At 40.7% G+C, this 18794-nt stretch overlaps 1 protein-coding gene across 2 annotated transcripts; it reads left to right on the top strand.

Annotated features, from left to right (window-relative positions):
- The first annotated feature begins 315 nt into the window (after positions 1-315).
- On the top strand, positions 316-17679 carry C5H6orf62 (chromosome 5 C6orf62 homolog). Of its 2 annotated transcripts, none has more exons than XM_034961553.3 (5): positions 316-1657; positions 5202-5378; positions 7079-7201; positions 12615-12749; positions 15273-17679. In XM_034961553.3, the coding sequence occupies exons 1-5, from the start codon at positions 1616-1618 to the stop codon at positions 15396-15398; spliced, it is 603 nt and encodes a 200-aa protein (XP_034817444.1). In that variant the 5' UTR covers positions 316-1615; the 3' UTR covers positions 15399-17679. The 2 variants fall into 2 exon arrangements, with proteins under 2 accessions (XP_034817444.1, XP_003823248.1); XM_003823200.7 differs by having other exon boundaries at positions 586-2988.
- The last annotated feature ends 1115 nt before the right edge of the window (positions 17680-18794 follow it).

Below are 18794 nucleotides of genomic sequence, written 5' to 3'. Positions count from 1 at the left end.
CGGGGCCGACCCCCAGGACTAACTAATTATAAGAATCGAAATAACAATCTTTCAATCTCCAACACACACTTTCCTTTTCCTTCTTTGCTCCGCCCCTACCCTCGCCCACTCTCCGCCGACTTCCGCAGTTTTGGCCCGCCCAGGTTGCTAGTTCGGCTCTGTCCCGCGCCCAGCCTGACTCTGAGAGGCTGACGAGACTCGGGAAGTGCGACTCCATCCGGGTGTTTTGTTGAGGATGGTTGAGGGCGTGCTTTTATGACGACATCGGGGCGGGGCGAAGAGCCAACTCAGGAGACTGGGACTTCCTGAAGAAGGGGGGGGCGGAAGGCGTGGCGGGGAGCCCCCTTTCCACGCCCCTTGGATACTCCATACTGGAGGAGAGAGGAGTCTCAACTCTCAAACTCCCCTTTTGAGGGGCGATTACTGAAATGGAGAGGTTAAATTCAAAGACTCCACTTTTAAAAGACCTGTCCCTATTCCGTACTCTTGATCTGTTTTCCTCTTTTTCGGTAACCTTGAAAACTTTCCCACCTCTAATCCTTTCTCCCCCTTTGATTCTGCGCAAATGGTGGGGTCCCGCAGGGCGCGCAGTCGCAGTCACACCGGGGCGGTGCCGGTGAGAGGCGGGTGACGCAGCGGCCGTCGCTGCCATTTTAAGTTGTTTGTTCTCGCTTCTTTTCTCAAACGCGACTCTGCCCCGGACCCGGGAGGCGCCCGAGGCCTTCGCCGCTTCTGCAGCCACCGGCGGGGGGGGGAACGAGGCAGTACCGCCGCGGACGCTCACCAACCGCTTCGGCTTTTCCCCCCTCCGGGTCTCCTCGACCTTTCCTGAGAGCCGGAATCCGACTGTAGGGGGAAAAAAGACTCAAGAGCAGATGCTTGAACTGAAATAACTTTATTTTGGGGGGTTACTTTGCTGACCGTTAGCGCAGGGCTTCCTTTCCCTTTCCCCTCCGCCGCCAGTACCAATCCAACTCCCCATCTTTCTCTTTGTTTTTCCTCTTTTTCTTTTTCTCTCCCTGTTGCCGCTGTCTCCGCGTCCTTCCCCTCCGTTGCCGCCCAGGGCGCCGAGCCAGACTATGGGTCCCAGGTGGGGGCTGAGCGGCGGCAGCAGCGCGGGCGGTCCAGTCACGGTGCGCACTGCAGCGGGGATGGAGGGGCTCAGTTGGCTGGTGGTTTTCTCTTGACATGGCTCCTGCCCGTGCTACCAGCAGCGCCCCCGCCGCCGCCGCCTCTTCCGCCGCCGCCACCGCTCCGCCCGCAGGCTGCGGCTAGAGGGCCCAAACCCCGCCCTAGAGTCGTCCGTGAGTCCCGGGCTCCGCGGGGACAGGGAGGGGATTTCCCCGTCACCCACCCCGCCCTAGCTGCCTCAATTCCACCCCCTGCCCCTCGGGAAACAAACTAACGACCCCACCCTAAACAATTCAAACTCTGGAAACATGGTCTGTTCAACGTGAGAGAGCTAATCCGGGAACTTAATTTTTTGGGGGGAGGGTGGGTGGGCTTACTTTAGAAGTAATATTAACACAATTATTTTCTTTTTTTCCCCCACTGAACCTTCCCATTTACCCTCTCCCGCCTACTCCACCCGGGCGGGAATTGTTTCCACGATGAAATGAGTGAAAACCTGAGTGATCCTGTGTCTCCCGTGGTGCGAGTGAGTCGCTGCCGCTGAAGGCAAGGGGTGGGGGTGGGACCTGGGAGGGTGGAAGGCAGGTGGTCTCCGGGCACCGCCTGGGATTTGGGAGAAGAACCCGCCACCTTTGCCTCGGCAATGCTCACAAGAAGATAAATCGCACTCCCCACCATCTTGAACGGGGGCAGATCCACAGGGAAGTCTCCCTTGGGGAATGTAGGACTAGTTGCAGGCTGGGGGTGTTGGGAACCCGGGCATTAATCAGGTCTAACCACAGAGCCGGAATAACTAATACCGTATTATATACCCCTTTTCCTTCTGCCGTCATGATTCTCCTTGGCAGCAGCGTTAGCAGCCGCCTGAGGGTGAAAATGTGGGTGATGGGGAAGTTGGTAATGACTCCGCTGTTTTTTCTCATGGCTCCTTTGGGCCACAGCTGCCCGCCCCCGGTATACACTGTAGTTGATTGCAGGGAAACCCTGTACCTCTCCCTTTCCTTCTCTACCGATTTTGCACTTTTCTCTATGCTCACCACCAAGTGTAATCAATAACAAGCACTGACAATACATAGCAATAGTGAAATCTGAAATAACTAAGAATTAGGTACTACAGCCATGGAGCTGGCTGGGTAAAATCTAATTGGATATTTCAGTTTCATTCACCTACCCTGTTTTGGTGTTTTGTTTTGGTTTTTGTTTTGGTTTTGGTGAGTTTTTTTTTTTTTTTCTTTTGGAAAGCAAGGATCACACTTACCCCTCCCTGTTCCTTTTCTTAATCCCTTTTCTAAAAAGGGGGGAAAATCCGGATGGATTTTAGGGATTGGTCTGGTGTCAGCTGTGTTTTATTGCACACCTAAATCCTGATTATAGGCTTTTCATTTCTCCGCAAAGCCTTTATTTTGGCAGTTAAGCCAAATGTGTTTTCCAGAAAGTTAGTTATTTTCTCCTCTTTCTTTCCTTTCTTTCCTCCCTTTTTCCCGTCTGACCCCAAACGTTATTGTCCAAACATGACTGGACAGCAGCTTTTGTTTCTTGACCCTGTAATATGACAGTCTGCTAATATTGACAGAAGGTGCAGTTTTTGGGTTATAGTCGTGATTTTCGCTAATCAATGATATTAGCAGGAAAAAAAATGACTTGTTTCTGTTGTACTTGAGTCTTAAGAAAAAGTGCCCATAGTTTAGTGACAATTTCCAAAGGCTTTAGTACCACCTGTATTTCAAAATGGGGGACCCAAACTCCCGGAAGAAACAAGCTCTGAACAGACTACGTGCTCAGCTTAGAAAGAAAAAAGAATCTCTAGCTGACCAGTTTGACTTCAAGATGTATATTGCCTTTGTATTCAAGGAGAAGGTAATTTAAAGTTCTTAATGGTGAATTAGCACAAGTGATTTTTGTAAGTGTATATTATTTGTCACTCTTAAATTATTATGAATATTAGGTTAAAGAGTGGTTGAAAAAAAGTCTGCTTTGTATGCTCTGTTTTTTCACACTTAGGGGTGATTCTGTGAATTGAGCAGTTGCAGCATGCGAAAAGACCCTTGAGCGTTCTTTGGTTTGGAAATAAATTTGAGTCTGAAGCTTAGTAGTAGTATACACTGAGTTGACATGGGGTGGGCAAGATTACAAAATTTTATGTGGAGTTAACATGGGAAACCTTATGATGGAATTTAAAGATTATCTAATGTAGAGTATAAATAAGATGGTTGAAAGTGTGAAATTGTAATCAGACTGTTTATATGCTAAAGTTATCCTGTTTCTTAAACTGCGTAATGTAGGTAACCTTTTCTCTTACATTTAATGAAGTAGAATACACCTTTTAGGAGCAATTAAATACTGAAATGGTTAATTTGTGTTTAGAAGTGTGATTTTCTTTTTTACTTAGAGTTCATTTTGCCTTGTATAGAAGTACAGTTTTTAAAAATTCAAAATGACCTAGAGGAAGTTTCATTTTTAGGGGCGGTGGAGGTCTTAATCAGAATTAGTTCCGCAGTTAAATAGCAAACAGTAAGTTGTGAGTAGTCAAGGATGGGATGATAAAAGCAGTATTTTTTGCAACTTAAAATGAACATTTTCTTAAATTATCAGCAAGGCTTATTTGACCACAGATGAGGTTATGAATGTAAGGAAGTGCTGCTTGGATTTTGGTGCTTAAATTGTTAGCTAATTTCAGATCAGAAATACAATCTTAGTGTGGTATCTATTAAGTATCTGGAAGTTTTCCAGGTTTCCCCCTACTGTTTAACTCTTATTATTTTTGTTGCTGAGACAGGCCTCACTGTATTGCCCAGGCTAGTCTTGAACTCCTGGGCTAAAGTGATCCTCCTGTCATGGCATTTTAAAGTGCTGGGATTACAGGCAGGAGCTGCCATGCACAGCCCCAACTCTTAACTCCTAAAAGGTTATTTGTATTTAAGAACATTCTTAGCTGCTGAAATATAGCATTGTAAAGTGATTTTTAAGTAATTTTTGAAGTGACTGTCCCAAGATTGGGTGGTATCAAGGACTTACATCTCCACTTTTGTTTTGTTGACAAGCTGACTCAAAATTGATGAGATTGGATTTTAGTTGAAGATGATATAATGTATGCTCTTTAAATAAATCCAAGATAATAAGTAGTGAGACCATATCTTTGTATTTAATCTATATATTGCCCCAAATTGCACCATCTTAATTCTTTAACACCAACGATAATCTGGTTTTATTCTGTGAATGGACAGTGTCCATGCAGTTGCCCTGAATAATTCATGATATATACTTAATAGTACAGAATTTTAAAAAGTAGTTTTGTGATGCGTACTTGGTCTTGAGTAGTATTAAAAGAGAACTTGGTGTGCTTCTTTTTAGTCTTTCAAATATTGATGGTTTTGGCTGGGTGCAGTGGCTCACGGCTGTAATCCCAGCACTTTGGGAGGCTGAGGCAGGCGGATCACTTGAGGTCAGGAGTTCAAGGCCAGCTTGGCCAAATGGTGAAACCCTGTCTCTACTGAAAATACAAAAATTAGCCAGGTGTGGTGGCACAGGCCTGTAATCCCAGCTACTCGAGAGGCTGAGGCAGGAGACGCCCTCGATCCCAGGAGGCAGAGGTCGCAGTGAGCCAAGATGGTGCCACTGCCCTCTAGCCTGGGCAACACAGCGAGACTCCATCTCAAAAAAAAAAAAGAAAAACCAGAAATATTGATGGTTTTGATAATGTAATATTGAGAAAGTAATGGAAATTGGCCCATATAAGGAATAAAACTATTCATTTGTCTGAATAGCGTTGTTTTAAAACTGGTGAGATTTTTAATTTTAAGAAGTATTGTCCAAAATAGTGCTATGGATACCATTATGCTATAAAACTCAAGCATTAAACATTCTAATGATAGTTTGTACATGTATGGTTGGAGGGGGAGGTAGGGGAAGAACAGAAGGAATTACCTATCTGAAAATGTGTTTTCAGTGTATAAGTTACTGCAGACAGTTAAGAATTTTGTGGAGTTAATGTTACATGACATTGTAATATGAACTGAGTGTTAAAAGGCTGTGCTCCCTGTGGGTTAATACACCATTTTCTTTTCTTTTAGAAGAAAAAGTCAGCACTTTTTGAAGTGTCTGAGGTTATACCAGTCATGACAAATAATTATGAAGAAAATATCCTGAAAGGTGTGCGAGATTCCAGCTATTCCTTGGAAAGTTCCCTAGAGCTTTTACAGAAGGATGTGGTACAGCTCCATGCTCCTCGATATCAGTCTATGAGAAGGGTAAGTTCTGCCTTAAGTCTTGACTTGATAAAGTTTCTGTGGATTAACCTTGCATTTCCCCGCCCCCCGAACCCCCCTTAAAGTGGATAGTTATGATAGTGACCAGTCTCTTCAGGTAAATTTGTCTTTGTGCCATGTTGATAACTGGGATCATGACTTTAAAGCATTGTGTTTATGGGATTAGAAAAACACGTTTTTTACGCCAGACCATTCTTACGTGGATGAAGTATATAAAGGGATTTCTTTAATCTGTGTTAGGTGTTGATGATCTCGGACTTTTTTTTTTTTTTTTGAGACAAAGTCTTGCTCTTTCGCTGAGGCTAGAGTGCAGTGGCGTGATCTTGGCTCACTGCAACCTCTGCCCTCGCGCATTCAAATGATTCTCCTGCCTTAGCCTCCCGAGTAGCTGGGACTACAGTTGTGCGCCACCATGCCCGGCTAATTTTTTGTGTTTTTAGTAGAGATGGGGTTTTGCCATGTTGGCTAGGCTGGTCTGGAACTCCTGGCCTCAAGTGATCCTCCTGCCTTGGCCTCCCAAAGTGCTGAGATTACAGGTGTGAGCCACTGCACCCTGCCAGTAGCCAACTGTTTTTAATAATTTAAGTGTTATGCAGAAAGTTTAAAAATTTTTGAAGTAGGTTTGTTTTTAAAAACTTGACCTTGAGTAAAACATGGACAACTTTGTTGTATTAGGCTCATAATATTGTGTATTATTATTGTGGATAAATGTCTTATGTCTCCGTTTATTGTATTTCCTTTTTTGGGGGGAATATGAATATAAGGAAGTGCTTCCAGCTTTGTAAACTTCTGCAACATGTTAAAAGTTAATCTGGGCATACCTGAACCAAGAGATCCCCACAGTTACTTGGGGAGAATGCTGGAGATAACCAGATACTGGTCTGCAAGAAATTATGGACCTTCAAAAATTAATATGCTGGCTACAATAATGAAGCAGAAGTCAGGAATGGAGAAAAGTAGTTTTCTATCAAAATAAAAATAGCATTTCAGCTATAATAGGATAGTGATTCATATTAGGAGTTCTAAGACATCTTTTTAAATAGATTGATTTTTAAAGGTGGAAATAAAGGTTCAGGGTCTGACAATACAACAGATATCAGAGATTTTGTTGGAGTTTTCACCATGCACTGATAAGTCTAGGTCTTGGTGTTAGGAGCATTGGACTGAGTGTATGTGACTCTCTGTAAGATAAAAATTAAAATTAGAGCCAGGCACAGTGACTTACGCCTGTAATCCCAGCCTTCGGGAGGCTGAGGTGGGTGGATCACCTGAGGTCAGGAGTTCGAGACCAGCCTGGCTGACGTGGTGAAACCCCGTCTCTATTAAAAATACAGAAAATATTAGCGGGGCATGGTGGCACACACTTGTAATCCCAGCCATTCGGGAGGCTAAGTCACGAGAATCGCTTGAACCTGGTAGGCGGAATTTGCAATAAGCGGAGATTGCACCATTGCACTCCAGCGTGGGCCACAGAGAGGGACTCTGTCTCCAAAAATAAAAAATTACATCATGAGCTGTTCAGATTATAAACTATTATGTTTACTTCCTAAGATATAAAATGATATATGGTAGGTCTTTTGTACTTATAAAATGTTTTTATAGGGGAACCCTATAATTTGTGACATGGCTTGATGTAGCTGTTTCTTTAAAAGTAAACTTTTTTTTTTTTAATCATTTTATAGGATGTAATTGGCTGTACTCAGGAGATGGATTTCATTCTTTGGCCTCGGAATGATATTGAAAAAATCGTCTGTCTCCTGTTTTCGAGGTGGAAAGAATCTGATGAGCCTTTTAGGCCTGTTCAGGTATTTTGGTCTAAAGTGTGATGAGTATTTCAATATGTGAAAACTACTAGAATATAATAGGGTCTAACTTGAGAAATTCTTTGGGAAAATGGTTTCTGATAGTTTTATTTCACGAGTCTCCCCTATTAAGAATATTGTGATGCAAGAGAAGAAAGCGTTTGGATTATAGAATCTCTTGACAGTGTGGTGGTTCCACCTGCCCAGTGTGGCTTTGAAATTATGACTAGAGAAAATCTTTTAAAGTGGACATTTACTGATTTATAGAGGGGCCCACAGATGAGCTTCTGAGATCTGTAACTCTTGAAGCCTTCACCACACATCCTTCTAAAACCGTATATTTAACTGCTGCTTCCGAAAGGAATGTGATCTGAAATGGGTGAAGAAATCATTTTGTAGAAGTTGATTTGTATATAAAATTATAGAAGAAAGAAGTAAATTTAGTAGTCATTCTTAACCTTAAAATCTTGCTGACTTTTGACTGTTTGTCATGGTATACTAGACATTGCTCAAGTGAATCCCCCCTCTAGTGTTAAGGGCATTTACTCATGTTGAACCTAGTTTTATTTACAGTATATTTGTATGCATAGAAGATGGAGGTCCACCAAAGTGTTAATTATGCTTAGTTGTAGGTCAGGTATAGCTAACTTTCCTTTTTTATTATATATATTTACATTTGTGTTTCCTTTATAATTTATGGCATATATTGCCACGATTTTCTTAAGTATACTTTTATAATCCGAAAAAGAAATGATATTAAGGACTCATTTTAAGTACACTAAATCAAATATTAGAAGGCTTCTTTATTTTAAGCTAATTGTGAGGATTATTTGTCATTTAAAACTTTTGCTTCTACTTATTACCCTGAAGTATCTTTGTGGTGCTTATGTTTTTCACAGACTGTATAAGTTGATATACTCTCCCGCCCCATGGTAATGTTGCTACACATAAGCTCTAATAATTATCATTTTTAATGTTTTAAGATTAATTCAACTAAGTTTTAAAGATAATCCATTGGTTACATACATAAGAAAGTACTGTATACAGATTCCCCTGACTTATAATGGTTCGACTTAAGATTTTTTCAACTTTACCATGATGTGAAAGCCATATGAATTCATTGTGCTCCTCGATTTATGATGGGACTACATCCAGGTGAAGTCATTGTAAATTGGAATTGTTGTAAGTTCAAAAGTCACTTTTTGATTTAAAATACGTGTAACTTACACTGGGTTTATCAGGATGTAACATCACAAGTTGTGAAGCATCTGTATTTCGGTCATTTAATGGATGATATCTGACTGAAGGGAGAAAATGAATATAAAAGGCATGAAAACAGGAATAGAAAAGGCATGTTTAAAGTTCTCAGCGCAGGGCTGATAACTCTAGCTGCTCTCTGGAGGTGGTGTTAGGATTTTGTTGTTTTTTAGTTAAGGATTTCCCATTGGAAAAATGTAGGTCTGCTTATTACAGTATGTTTTCAAATTTCTAATACCCTGCCTTTCCCACTGGGACCTTATTTGAAATAGTTGAGTTAACTTTAGTCTTGTGTCAAGCAGTACTCTTTGAAGTCATGGCTGATGTTTATTGAGAGTTGACTGTACTAGTTTCAGCTTTTTTTTTTTTTTTTTTTTTTTTTTTTTTGAGACAGAGTCTCACTCTGTTGCCAGATTGGAGTGCAGTAGCGTGATCTTGGCTCACTGCAACCTCCTCCTCCTTGCAACCTCTGCCTCCGCCTCCCTGGTTCAAATGATTCTCCTGCCTTAGCCTCCCGAGTAGCTGGGTCTACAGGGACATGCCACCACGCCCAGCTAATTTTTGTATTTTTAGTAGAGACGGGTTTTCACCATGTTGGCCGGGATAGTCTCGATCTCTTGACCTTGTGTTTCACCCGCCTCGGCCTCCCAAAGTGCTGGGATTACAGGTATGAGCCACCATGCCCGTCCTTTTTTTGAGACAGGGTCTTGCTCTGTCGCCCAAGCTGGAGTGTGGTGGCGTGATCTTGGCTCACTGCAACCTCTGCCTCCCAGGTTTGAGCCGTTCTTGTGCCTCAGCCTCTTGAGTAGCTGGGATTATAGGCGCATGCTATGACACCCAGCTAATTTTTGTATTTTTTTTGTAGAGACGGAGTTTTGCTATGTTGGCCAGGGTGGTGTCCTTGACCTCAAGTGATCTGCCTGGCTTGGCCTCCCAAAGTGGTGGGATTACGGGTATGAGCCACCACACTCGGCCTTAGACTTTCTCTTACTTTATATATATTTAATCTCAGTCCTTAAAATAACTGGGTAGATAGGAGGAAACTGAGACAGAAATTAGGTAAATAAGGCCCAAGGCAGTTAAATAGGATAAAAGCCTGGACTGACTGTGCTTTTAACTCACTACCCTGTACTGTGAAAATTTACCTATATTAATTATAGAATCTTAAAATTCTGGACTGAGTGTAAGCAGTATGATGTAGGTAATGACTTTAGAATTCAACTGCAGTAAGTAGGTTAATATTGTAAGAACTAATTTGCTTTTCTGAAGTAATTTAAAATGTATGAATATCCTATATGAGGGGCCTTAAATATAACTCACTCAGTTCTTTGTCAAAATGAGAAAAGGAATGGTAAATGTTAACTTGCAGGCCTCTTTTTTTTGTTTGTTTTTTGTTTTTTGACTCTTAAAGCACTTTACTTATTTTTAAAATTTAATTAATTTTTTGTAGAGATGGGGTCTCACTTTGTTGCCCAGGCTGGTCTTGAACTCCTAGGTTCAAGTGATCCTCTTGCCTCAGCCTCCCAAAGTGCTGAGATTACAGGTGTGAGTCACCGTGCCTGGCCTTTTGAAGCACTGTAAAACCTGAATATGTGGGTAGTGAGGATATAATCGGAACCAGAATAAGGATTGTTTTTAAATACTGAGTTCTTCAATGTACTGTGAAGTGCTGGGAGGTACTACTAAAATGTATCTCTTCTTTTCTCTTCATTATTAATGCTACTGCCAAGGTTAGCTCCTCCCCTGACTGTTAGAATATTTCGTTACTTCTGTGGGAATTACTTCTTTCATGCTGCTTATGAGAAGTTGTGTGTGTGTGTGTGTGTGTGTACCATTTCTTTTCAGATAAGTGGATATTCAATATGATAGAATTGAAATGCTAAAGAATTATAAGGAAGGCCTTTTTCAGTCTCACTCAAACCTTTTTTCAGTGTGATTACTGGTTCTTGCACCCACCCTGGTTGCTTACCATATTGCAGCTTTGTTACTTGAATAGTATTTCAGTTTTTAACACATTTGTTTTTGTGTTGGTTGTGTTTCCTAGTATGGCTGTTTTTTTTGTTTTGAGATGGTGAGATGGGGTATTACTCTGTCACCCAGGCTGGAGTGCAGTGGCATAGTCATGGCTCACTGCAGCCTTGACCTCCCAGGCCCAAGTGATCCTCCCACCTCAACCTCATGAGTAGCTGGGACCACAGGTGTGCACCACCATGCCCAACTAATTATTTTTGTAGAGATAGGATCTCACTGTGTTGCCCGGGCTGGTCTCAAACTCCTGGCCTCTAGTGATCCTCCCGCTTTGGACTCCCAAAGTGCTGGGATTATAGGTCTGAGCCATCATGCCCAGTCAGCATTTATCAGATTACTTACCATCACTACTTTGTCCTGGGGAAATCCTCTTAATCTTTAAAGGCGCAATCCAAAATCATAATGTTCCTGTGTTACTTACTGTTACTTATTTTTTTTCTCCTATAGTGGTTTGATGATAAGAACCCAATTTGGGCCGGGCGCGGTTGCTCACGCCTGTAATCCCAACACTTTGGGAGGCTAAGCCAGATGGATCACCTGAGGTCAGGAGTTTGAGACCATCCTGACCAACATAAAGAAGTCCTATCTCTACTAAAAACATAAAATTAGCTGGGCGTGGTGGTGCATGCCTGTATTCCACCTACTTGGGAGGCTGAGGCAGAAGAATCACTTGAACCCAGGAGGCGGAGGTTGCAGTGAGCCGAGATCGCTCCATTGCACTCCAGCCTGGGCAACAAGAGCGAAATTCCGTCTCAAAAAAAAAAAAAATTGGAGTTTTACAGATAACCACATCTTATTCTGGGAAAGGATTTGAAGCAAGTTGGGTTTTATATTTGGCTGTACTTGTCCTCTTCAGCAGTATAATAAGCCCCTTAAGGCTGAAGTAACCTTATTCCTATTGTTTAGTAGCTAATAGCATGCTTTTGATATGCTTATGATCATACTAATAATTTAATATTTGAATTGTATGGAAGTACAATTCAGTATCATTTTACATATGGTATATTGTGATGCTATATCATATTTTATGTTACGGTTTATAAGAAAAGCTCCTAGGTATAAAATGCTACATAGCAGGAACTTGGTTTTTCAATGTTATCATTTCCTACTGTTTTTGACGTAACGGCAATAAAATTTGTTTGAACCAAAATGGACTAACAATTATTTGTACAACTCAGTATTATCTAAATATCATATTGTTAAATCTAGGTTTCTTGAATTCTCCATCAAGCCTGGTCATGTCATGTAGCATTTGGTGTCTCACCATGCCCAACAGATATTTTGTGGGAGGATGGATTTGATCTTCCTCATGTTAAAAGATTGAAGGGAGTGTTCTGACTTAATTGATAACAGTCTTTCATAACTTCACACATTTTTGAGAATGACCCAAGGCTAACTGTGGGAAAAATTCACATAAAAACATAGCCTATCTGTGAGGAGCAAAACTATATTTCAGTTGTGGGCTTTACATTTCATTTAAGCCTCTTAACTGTCCTGTGAAATGGGTTACAGCCTTATTTTATAGATGAGGAAGCTGAAGTTTAGATAAGTTAAGGGATTTGCATACGGTCACGTAACTAGTGAGTTGTGCAGCTAGGGTTAGAATAAACAGATTTTTTTTTTTTTTTCTTAGAAACAGCAATTAACAATGTGACTCCTAATCAAAAGAAAAGAGATGTCCTTGGGGCTTAAAGTACTATGGTGGGAGTCTTGGACTGAGTAGGTTTGAAAATACAATTTTATGATCGTGGAGTACTAGGATTTAGTCATTTTGATGCAGAGCATTTCCTGATCAACTGCTGTTGTGGAGTGTACTGTCCAATAGAATTCTCTCCAATTAAGGAAATGTTCTGTATCTCAAGAGATTGTTCTTAATGGTGGCCAGTAGTCATGTGACCGTTGAGCATTTGAAATGTGGCTAGTGCTACTGAAGAATGGAATTGTAAATTGCTTTTAATCTAAATTTTGCCTGTGATATTATTGGCTGTGGGTTTGCCAAAATTTGTTTTTTTAAAGAGGAAAAGATAACGGACTGTTGGCTGCTTTATTGGACAGCACAGCTAGCATATAGATGCAGATAGGTAGTATAACTTGTTTGTAGTTTAATATAAATGTTGTATTTTGTAATTAGGCCAAATTTGAGTTTCATCATGGTGACTATGAAAAACAGTTTCTGCATGTACTGAGCCGCAAGGACAAGACTGGAATCGTTGTCAACAATCCTAACCAGTCAGTGTTTCTCTTCATTGACAGACAGCACTTGCAGGTAAGCAGCTTTTTTGAAAACCACTTACAGGCTCATTCAAAAAGCTTATTGGTTAGTAAACGTTTTATATACAAGTTACTTAATTGTTTTGTCCCCCAAACACTGCATTATTTTTGAAGTTATTTAAAAAGCAAAAAATAGGCTGGGCATGGTGGCTCATGCCTGTAATCCCAGCACTTTGGAAAGCCGAGGCGGGCATATTGCTTGAGCTCAGGAATTCCAGACCAGCCTGGGCAACATGACGAAACCCCATCTCTACAGAAAATATAAAAACTAGCCAGGCATGGTGGCGCGTGCCTGTAGTCCCAGCTACTGGGGAGGCTGAAGGGGGAGGATTGCTTGAGCTTAGGAGGCTACAGTGAGATCTTGTCACTGCACTCCAGCTTGAATGACAGAACGAGACCCTGTCTCAAAAAATAAAATGAATTTTTAAAAAAATATTTCCCAGGCCTCACCGTAGAACAATGGTTCCCAAATTTTGCCGCATGTTACAGCAACCTGGCAAGCCTTTTTTTTTTTTTTTTAAACAAAAGGGAAAAAACCCACCTCCTTCGAAGCTTTTAAAAGTCATGATTCTAGTGAACAGTAGTGAGAACCATTGCCCTAAAGCATGTCTACCAGATGTGTGGGCAATGGATGAACATCACTTGAGAACTTGTTAAAAATATAGACTCTCACGCTCTACTAATCAGAGTCTGCACTTTAAACAGAACCCTCAGGTGATTTGAAACACTTTGTTTCCAGAAGCACTGACCTGGACTTTTTTTTTTTTTCTTGAGAGGGAGTCTCTGTCGCCCAGGCTGGAGTGCCGTGGCGTGATCTCAGTTCGCTGCAAGCTCCACCTCCCGGGTTCACGCCATTCTCCTGCCTCAGCCTCCCAAGTAGCTAGGACTACAGGTGCCCGCCACCACGCCCAGCTAATTTTTTTTTTTTTTTGTATTTTAGTAGAGACAGGGTTTCACCATGTTAGCCAGGATGGTCTCAATCTCCTGACCTCATGATCTGCCTGCCTTGGCCTACCAAAGTGCTGGGATTACAGGCATGAGCCACCGCGCCCGGCTGACTTTTTAAATCTAAAAGGATGAGGGACATATATTTAAAAGATCCACATTTATTTCAAATAAGCACTTCCATTTGGGCACAGTGTCTCACACTTGTAATCCTAGCATTTTGGGAAGCCGATGGGGGAGGATTGCTTGAGTCCAAGACCAGCCTGGGCAACAGAGTGAGACCTCATCTCTACAAAAAATCAAAGAAATTAGCCGGACATTGTGGCGTGTTCCTGTGGTCCTAGCTACTCTGGAGGCTGAGGCAGGGGAGAATCACTTGAGCCCAGGAGTTTAGAGTTGCAGTGAGCCATGGCACCAACACACTCCTGCCTGAGTAATGCAGCGAGACCCCATCTCAAAAAAAAAAAAAAAAAAAAACACCGCCAACAACAAATAACCACTTCTCATTTAAGCAGCAATCCAAGTATTGCAATTTAGTTTTTAGATGCAGCCACTTGCTGGCTGTATCATCTTGGACAGGTAACTGCTGTGAGCATGTTGCTTCTGTGAAACTGAACAAATGATAATCCTAAGGTTGTTAAATTTAACGTAAGGTTGTTACATTTAAAATTAACTAATACAAGTAAAGTATATGTACATATGTATAGGTTTATTTACATTTGTAGGCTACTTCAGACATCTTCAAAGTCAGAGTCCTTATTTTGCCTTTTAGAGGTGCTAGATAGTGAAGAAAAGATGAACTTTGTAATTAAGTTGGATGTTCAAATGGTAACTACTTTTTAAAAATAAGGGTTTTGATTTAACTGGTAATACTTTGGCTTTTTTCTAGTCCCTTACCCCAGGATATGCTTAAATCTTTCTTTTATTTATTTTTTGAGAGAAGGTCTCACTCTGTCACCATGCTGGAGTACACTGGCATATGGCTCACCGCAGCCTTGACCTCCTGGGCGCAGGTTATCCACCTCAGCTTCCCGAGTGGCTGGACTACAGGCGTGTGCCACCACATCCAGCTAATTTTTATATTTTTTGTAGAGATGGGTTTTCATCATGTCGCCCAGAATGGTCTTGAACTCTTGGGCTCAAGCAATCCTCCTGACTCAGCCTCCCAAAGTGCTGGGATTACAGGTCTGAGCCACGACACCCAGCCTTAAATTTTTACCTATTCCTTCATCCTCTCACTAGCTTCTATTCTTACCACATCTGCTTTATCTTCCTCTATATAAAAATGACTTCAAACTTCTCAAATCTGTCCCCATGAAATGCCTTTAGCTTTAATTTCTTCTAGCAAGTAGTCTCTGGTTTACTTCCCTAACTTTTTATCTTCTAATTCTGCATAAATTTTTCCTTTATCTTATATGGCAAGATTTTGTCTGTCTAGAATATGGATAGGGACTACAATTTGTCCCTTACTCTGTATGTTAAGATGTTTAATAAATTGTGGGAAATGGACTTCATGTGACAGTTACGCTAAAGTCTTATTTTTAAAAAATATTAAAATGTTTTCCCCTTCCAGACTCCAAAAAACAAAGCTACAATCTTCAAGTTATGCAGCATCTGCCTCTACCTGCCACAGGAACAGCTCACCCACTGGGCAGTTGGCACCATAGAGGATCACCTCCGTCCTTATATGCCAGAGTAGAGTACTGACCAGCAAAATGGAGAAGATCAGAGAATGCAGCAGCAGTTTTTTTTTCTTGTTTTCTTACCACTTTATTCTTTCAGAGTTTAAAGAAAATGGACTCATGCACAGAACACTATGCATTTTGAAACTTGTTCATCCTGGATTTTTTAAAATCATTTTTATCTCAGAACTTAAACAAAAATTAGATGTCGTGCACGGACTGTGTGAAAGAAGATGCTTTGCATATTTGCTGCACTGCATCAGTATCTTACTAAAAATGTGAAATGAAAGGACTATTGTACACTGAAATGCTTAAATGTATCTGAAAGCACAAGGTGATACTCATTTTTATGGTCTTCCCATTTGTGCTGGTTTTTGCCTCTTTGACATCTGTCATCAGTATTTAGAGGGTGAGAAGTGAATGTAACAGGTATAAATAACATTTTTAAAAACAATAACTTTGCTATAATCACAGTTGTTCCAGAGCACTGTCAGATACATTCTAATGACCAGAACTGGTTTAAAAAAAGAAAATACAACCATGGGAAAGAAATCTTAAATGAAAAACGCATCTCATTGTAGGCATTTTTGCCTCATATTTTACTGGGCCATGTTTGTTTCCTGGTACTCATGTATTTTTTTTTTCCAGATCTCTTTCCCCAAGTTGCTATTGTAAGAGTATTCTGCTGCGTGTGGATGCAGTTATACACATTAAAGCAGATCTGGAGTCTGAAGTAGCTATAAAGCAGCTATAAAACAGAAATACATGCATAGCTGCAGAAACCATGATAGGTAGAGGACTTTTCTTTTGGTTTTGTTTTGTTTTGTTTTGTTTTTGGTTTTACAGAGAAGAGATTTTTATTACAAAGAAAAAAATTCCAGTGAATTGTGCAGAAATGCTGGTTTCTACACCATCCTAAAGAAAAACTTTACAAGGGTGTTTTGGAGTAGAAAAAAGGTTATAAAGTTGCAATCTTAAATTGTAAAATTAACCATTGAGTGTCAAAGTTCTAAAAGCAGAACTCATTTTGTGCAATGAACATAAGGAAAGACTACTGTATAGGTTTTTTTTTTTTTTTTCTCCTTTAAAATGAAGAAAAGCTTTGCTTAAGGGTTGCATACTTTTATTGGAGTAAATCTGAATGATCCTACTCCTTTGGAGTAAAACTAGTGCTTACCAGTTTCCAATTGTATTTAGCTTCTGGTTGGAATTTGAAAAAAAAAAAAAAAAGAAAACCTAAATAAAATAGGTGAAAGTTCCCTGACTATTCAGGTGAATACACAAAGTTTGAAGTGTTAACTTTTTCTTTCCATTTCACTGATGTTACTGGTCACCTTAGGGAATTATTTCATTTCATAGTCTGTGGCTAAATAGTAAATTCAGAAGAAAAATACCTGGCAATTGAGTGTGTAACTTCAACAAGAACAGGAATCAAGAACATACATACTGTCAGCTTTCAACAGTTAGCAACCTGGCCTTATGCCTTGCTTCATGGGAAAGGGCCATTCTTAAATTTCAAAATGCTTTCATGTGTCCTCTTATTTAAAAATTAGAATCTATTTGAAATAACATTTTGAATGTTTTTTATAACCAGGTAGTCTTCTAAGCTCTTGTCTTAACCTCTCAACCTTTGGTGGAAATAGATGCAGAGGTGAAGTAACTTGCTCAAGCTCAGATCATAAGTAGTGGAGGATTTAAAACCAGGCTGGCTGGCTCTTAAGGCCTATGCTCTTAATTTACCATGTTGAATTAATTTACCATATTGAATTATGTTCACCAAGTTAGGCATTTTGGCAGCCATTGTTTACGTTTTTATTTTGGAATAATTTAGAAAAGTTGCCAGAGTAATATGAAAGCTGTTGTGTAATCTTTACCCTCATTTTTATTATTTTGCCACATTTTTTTCATTTTCTCTGTACACTTACACCTGTGAGCTATTTGAGTTTGTTGCACACTTTGTGCTTCCTTACCCCTTCCTTAGTACTTCGGCATATGTTCCAAGTACAAGAATATTTCATATAACTAGAGTAAAATGTTGATACTCTTTATCATCCATATTCGTTTTGTTGTCCCAGTATCCTTGGTAGCTTGTTTTAGATCCCCCCTCTAGACTACAGGATCATTGAATTTAGTTGTTCTCAGTTGTCTTTAATGTGGAACAGTTCCTTAGCCTTTATGTGTTCCATGACCTCTATGTTTTTTGGAGTACAGGGCAATTTTTCTTGTAAATTGTTACTTATTTTGCATTTGAATTGTTTATTCATGCTTAACTCAAATATACTCTCCATCTGCTCTTCATTGATGTTACTTTTGAGCGCCTGGTCAAGGTGTCCTGGTTTTGCCCTATATGTGGTACTTACTACTAGCAATCTCTGGGAAGCAATGTGCAAATACCCTGTTCCTTTATCAGGAGCTCCCTTGGCGATTCTTTCCAGACTAAAACCCAAACCAGTCTTTAACTATGATGGTTACAAAATAGTGATTTTCCAAATCTAATGCTTTGTCCATTTACAGCATTTGTTGTAAGAGAGAGAGTGTTCTATCTCTGCCATTTATTATCTACCTAAACACCATGGCCTCATATGTTTTCCCTCCAAATCATAATTTGCATGCCTTTATTATTTTGAGCATCTCCTTTCATGCATAAGATACTGTAACCTTTCTGTCCCAGCCTCAAGCCCTGGAGTCAGCTGTTTCTCCAAGGAGCCCAGCTTCCTTTTAGTGGGAAATACTAGAAGTAAACATCTGGGACTCCTGTATGCTCACTGCTACTATTGCTACTGTGGAGTCTTCTGCCCTTTCACAGTGGACAGATCAGCAGGCGATCTAATGTAGGGAAAGGATTTGTCTTTTAACTGTTAACTTGACTTAAATTTACTTAAAGCTGCATCCTTTTTAGTCTTTAGTCATGAAATGTTCATTAAGATTCCCTGACAGAAATCAAGTAAGAAAGAGTCAGCTGGGTGCAGTGGTTCACACCTGTAAGTCCAGTACTTGGGGGGCCAAGGCAGGAGGATTGCTTGAGCCTAGGAGTTTGAGACGAGGCTGGGCAACAGCGAGACCTTGTTTCTACAAAAATAAAATAAGGCGTGGTGGCACACGCCTGTAGTTCCAGCTACTCGGGAGACTGAGGTGGAAGAATGTCTTGAGCCTGGGATTTTGAGGCTATGGTAAGCTGTGATTGTATCACTCCAGCCTGAGTGACAGTGAGAAGCTGTCTCAGAGTGCCACAGTCAACTGAACTTGGAGACTTCTGAGAAGTGAACTTGGTCTTTTCAATACTGTAGACTTGGAGGTTTGAGATCTGCATGGTTTTATTCTCGGTACAAGAAAAGGGGCTAGTAGCATGCTTTTTTTCTTCCCCCTCTATTGGACCATTTCCTGTAACACTAACGTGCTTTGCCTCAAACTTT

This window comes from Pan paniscus, chromosome 5 (assembly GCF_029289425.2).
Source record: "Pan paniscus chromosome 5, NHGRI_mPanPan1-v2.0_pri, whole genome shotgun sequence".
In the NCBI taxonomy this organism is placed as follows: Eukaryota; Metazoa; Chordata; class Mammalia; order Primates; family Hominidae; genus Pan; species Pan paniscus.
This window is presented reverse-complemented; position numbering and strand designations above follow the sequence as displayed.

Excerpts from the sequence above, each read along its gene's own strand:
- C5H6orf62 (XM_003823200.7), top strand. The coding sequence starts at position 2,860 with ATGGGGGACCCAAACTCCCGGAAGAAACAAGCTCTGAACAGACTACGT. Across the intron at positions 2,989-5,201 it reads CCTTTGTATTCAAGGAGAAG|AAGAAAAAGTCAGCACTTTT; the intron begins GTAATTTAAAGT and ends CTTTTCTTTTAG. Across the intron at positions 5,379-7,078 it reads GATATCAGTCTATGAGAAGG|GATGTAATTGGCTGTACTCA; the intron begins GTAAGTTCTGCC and ends ATCATTTTATAG.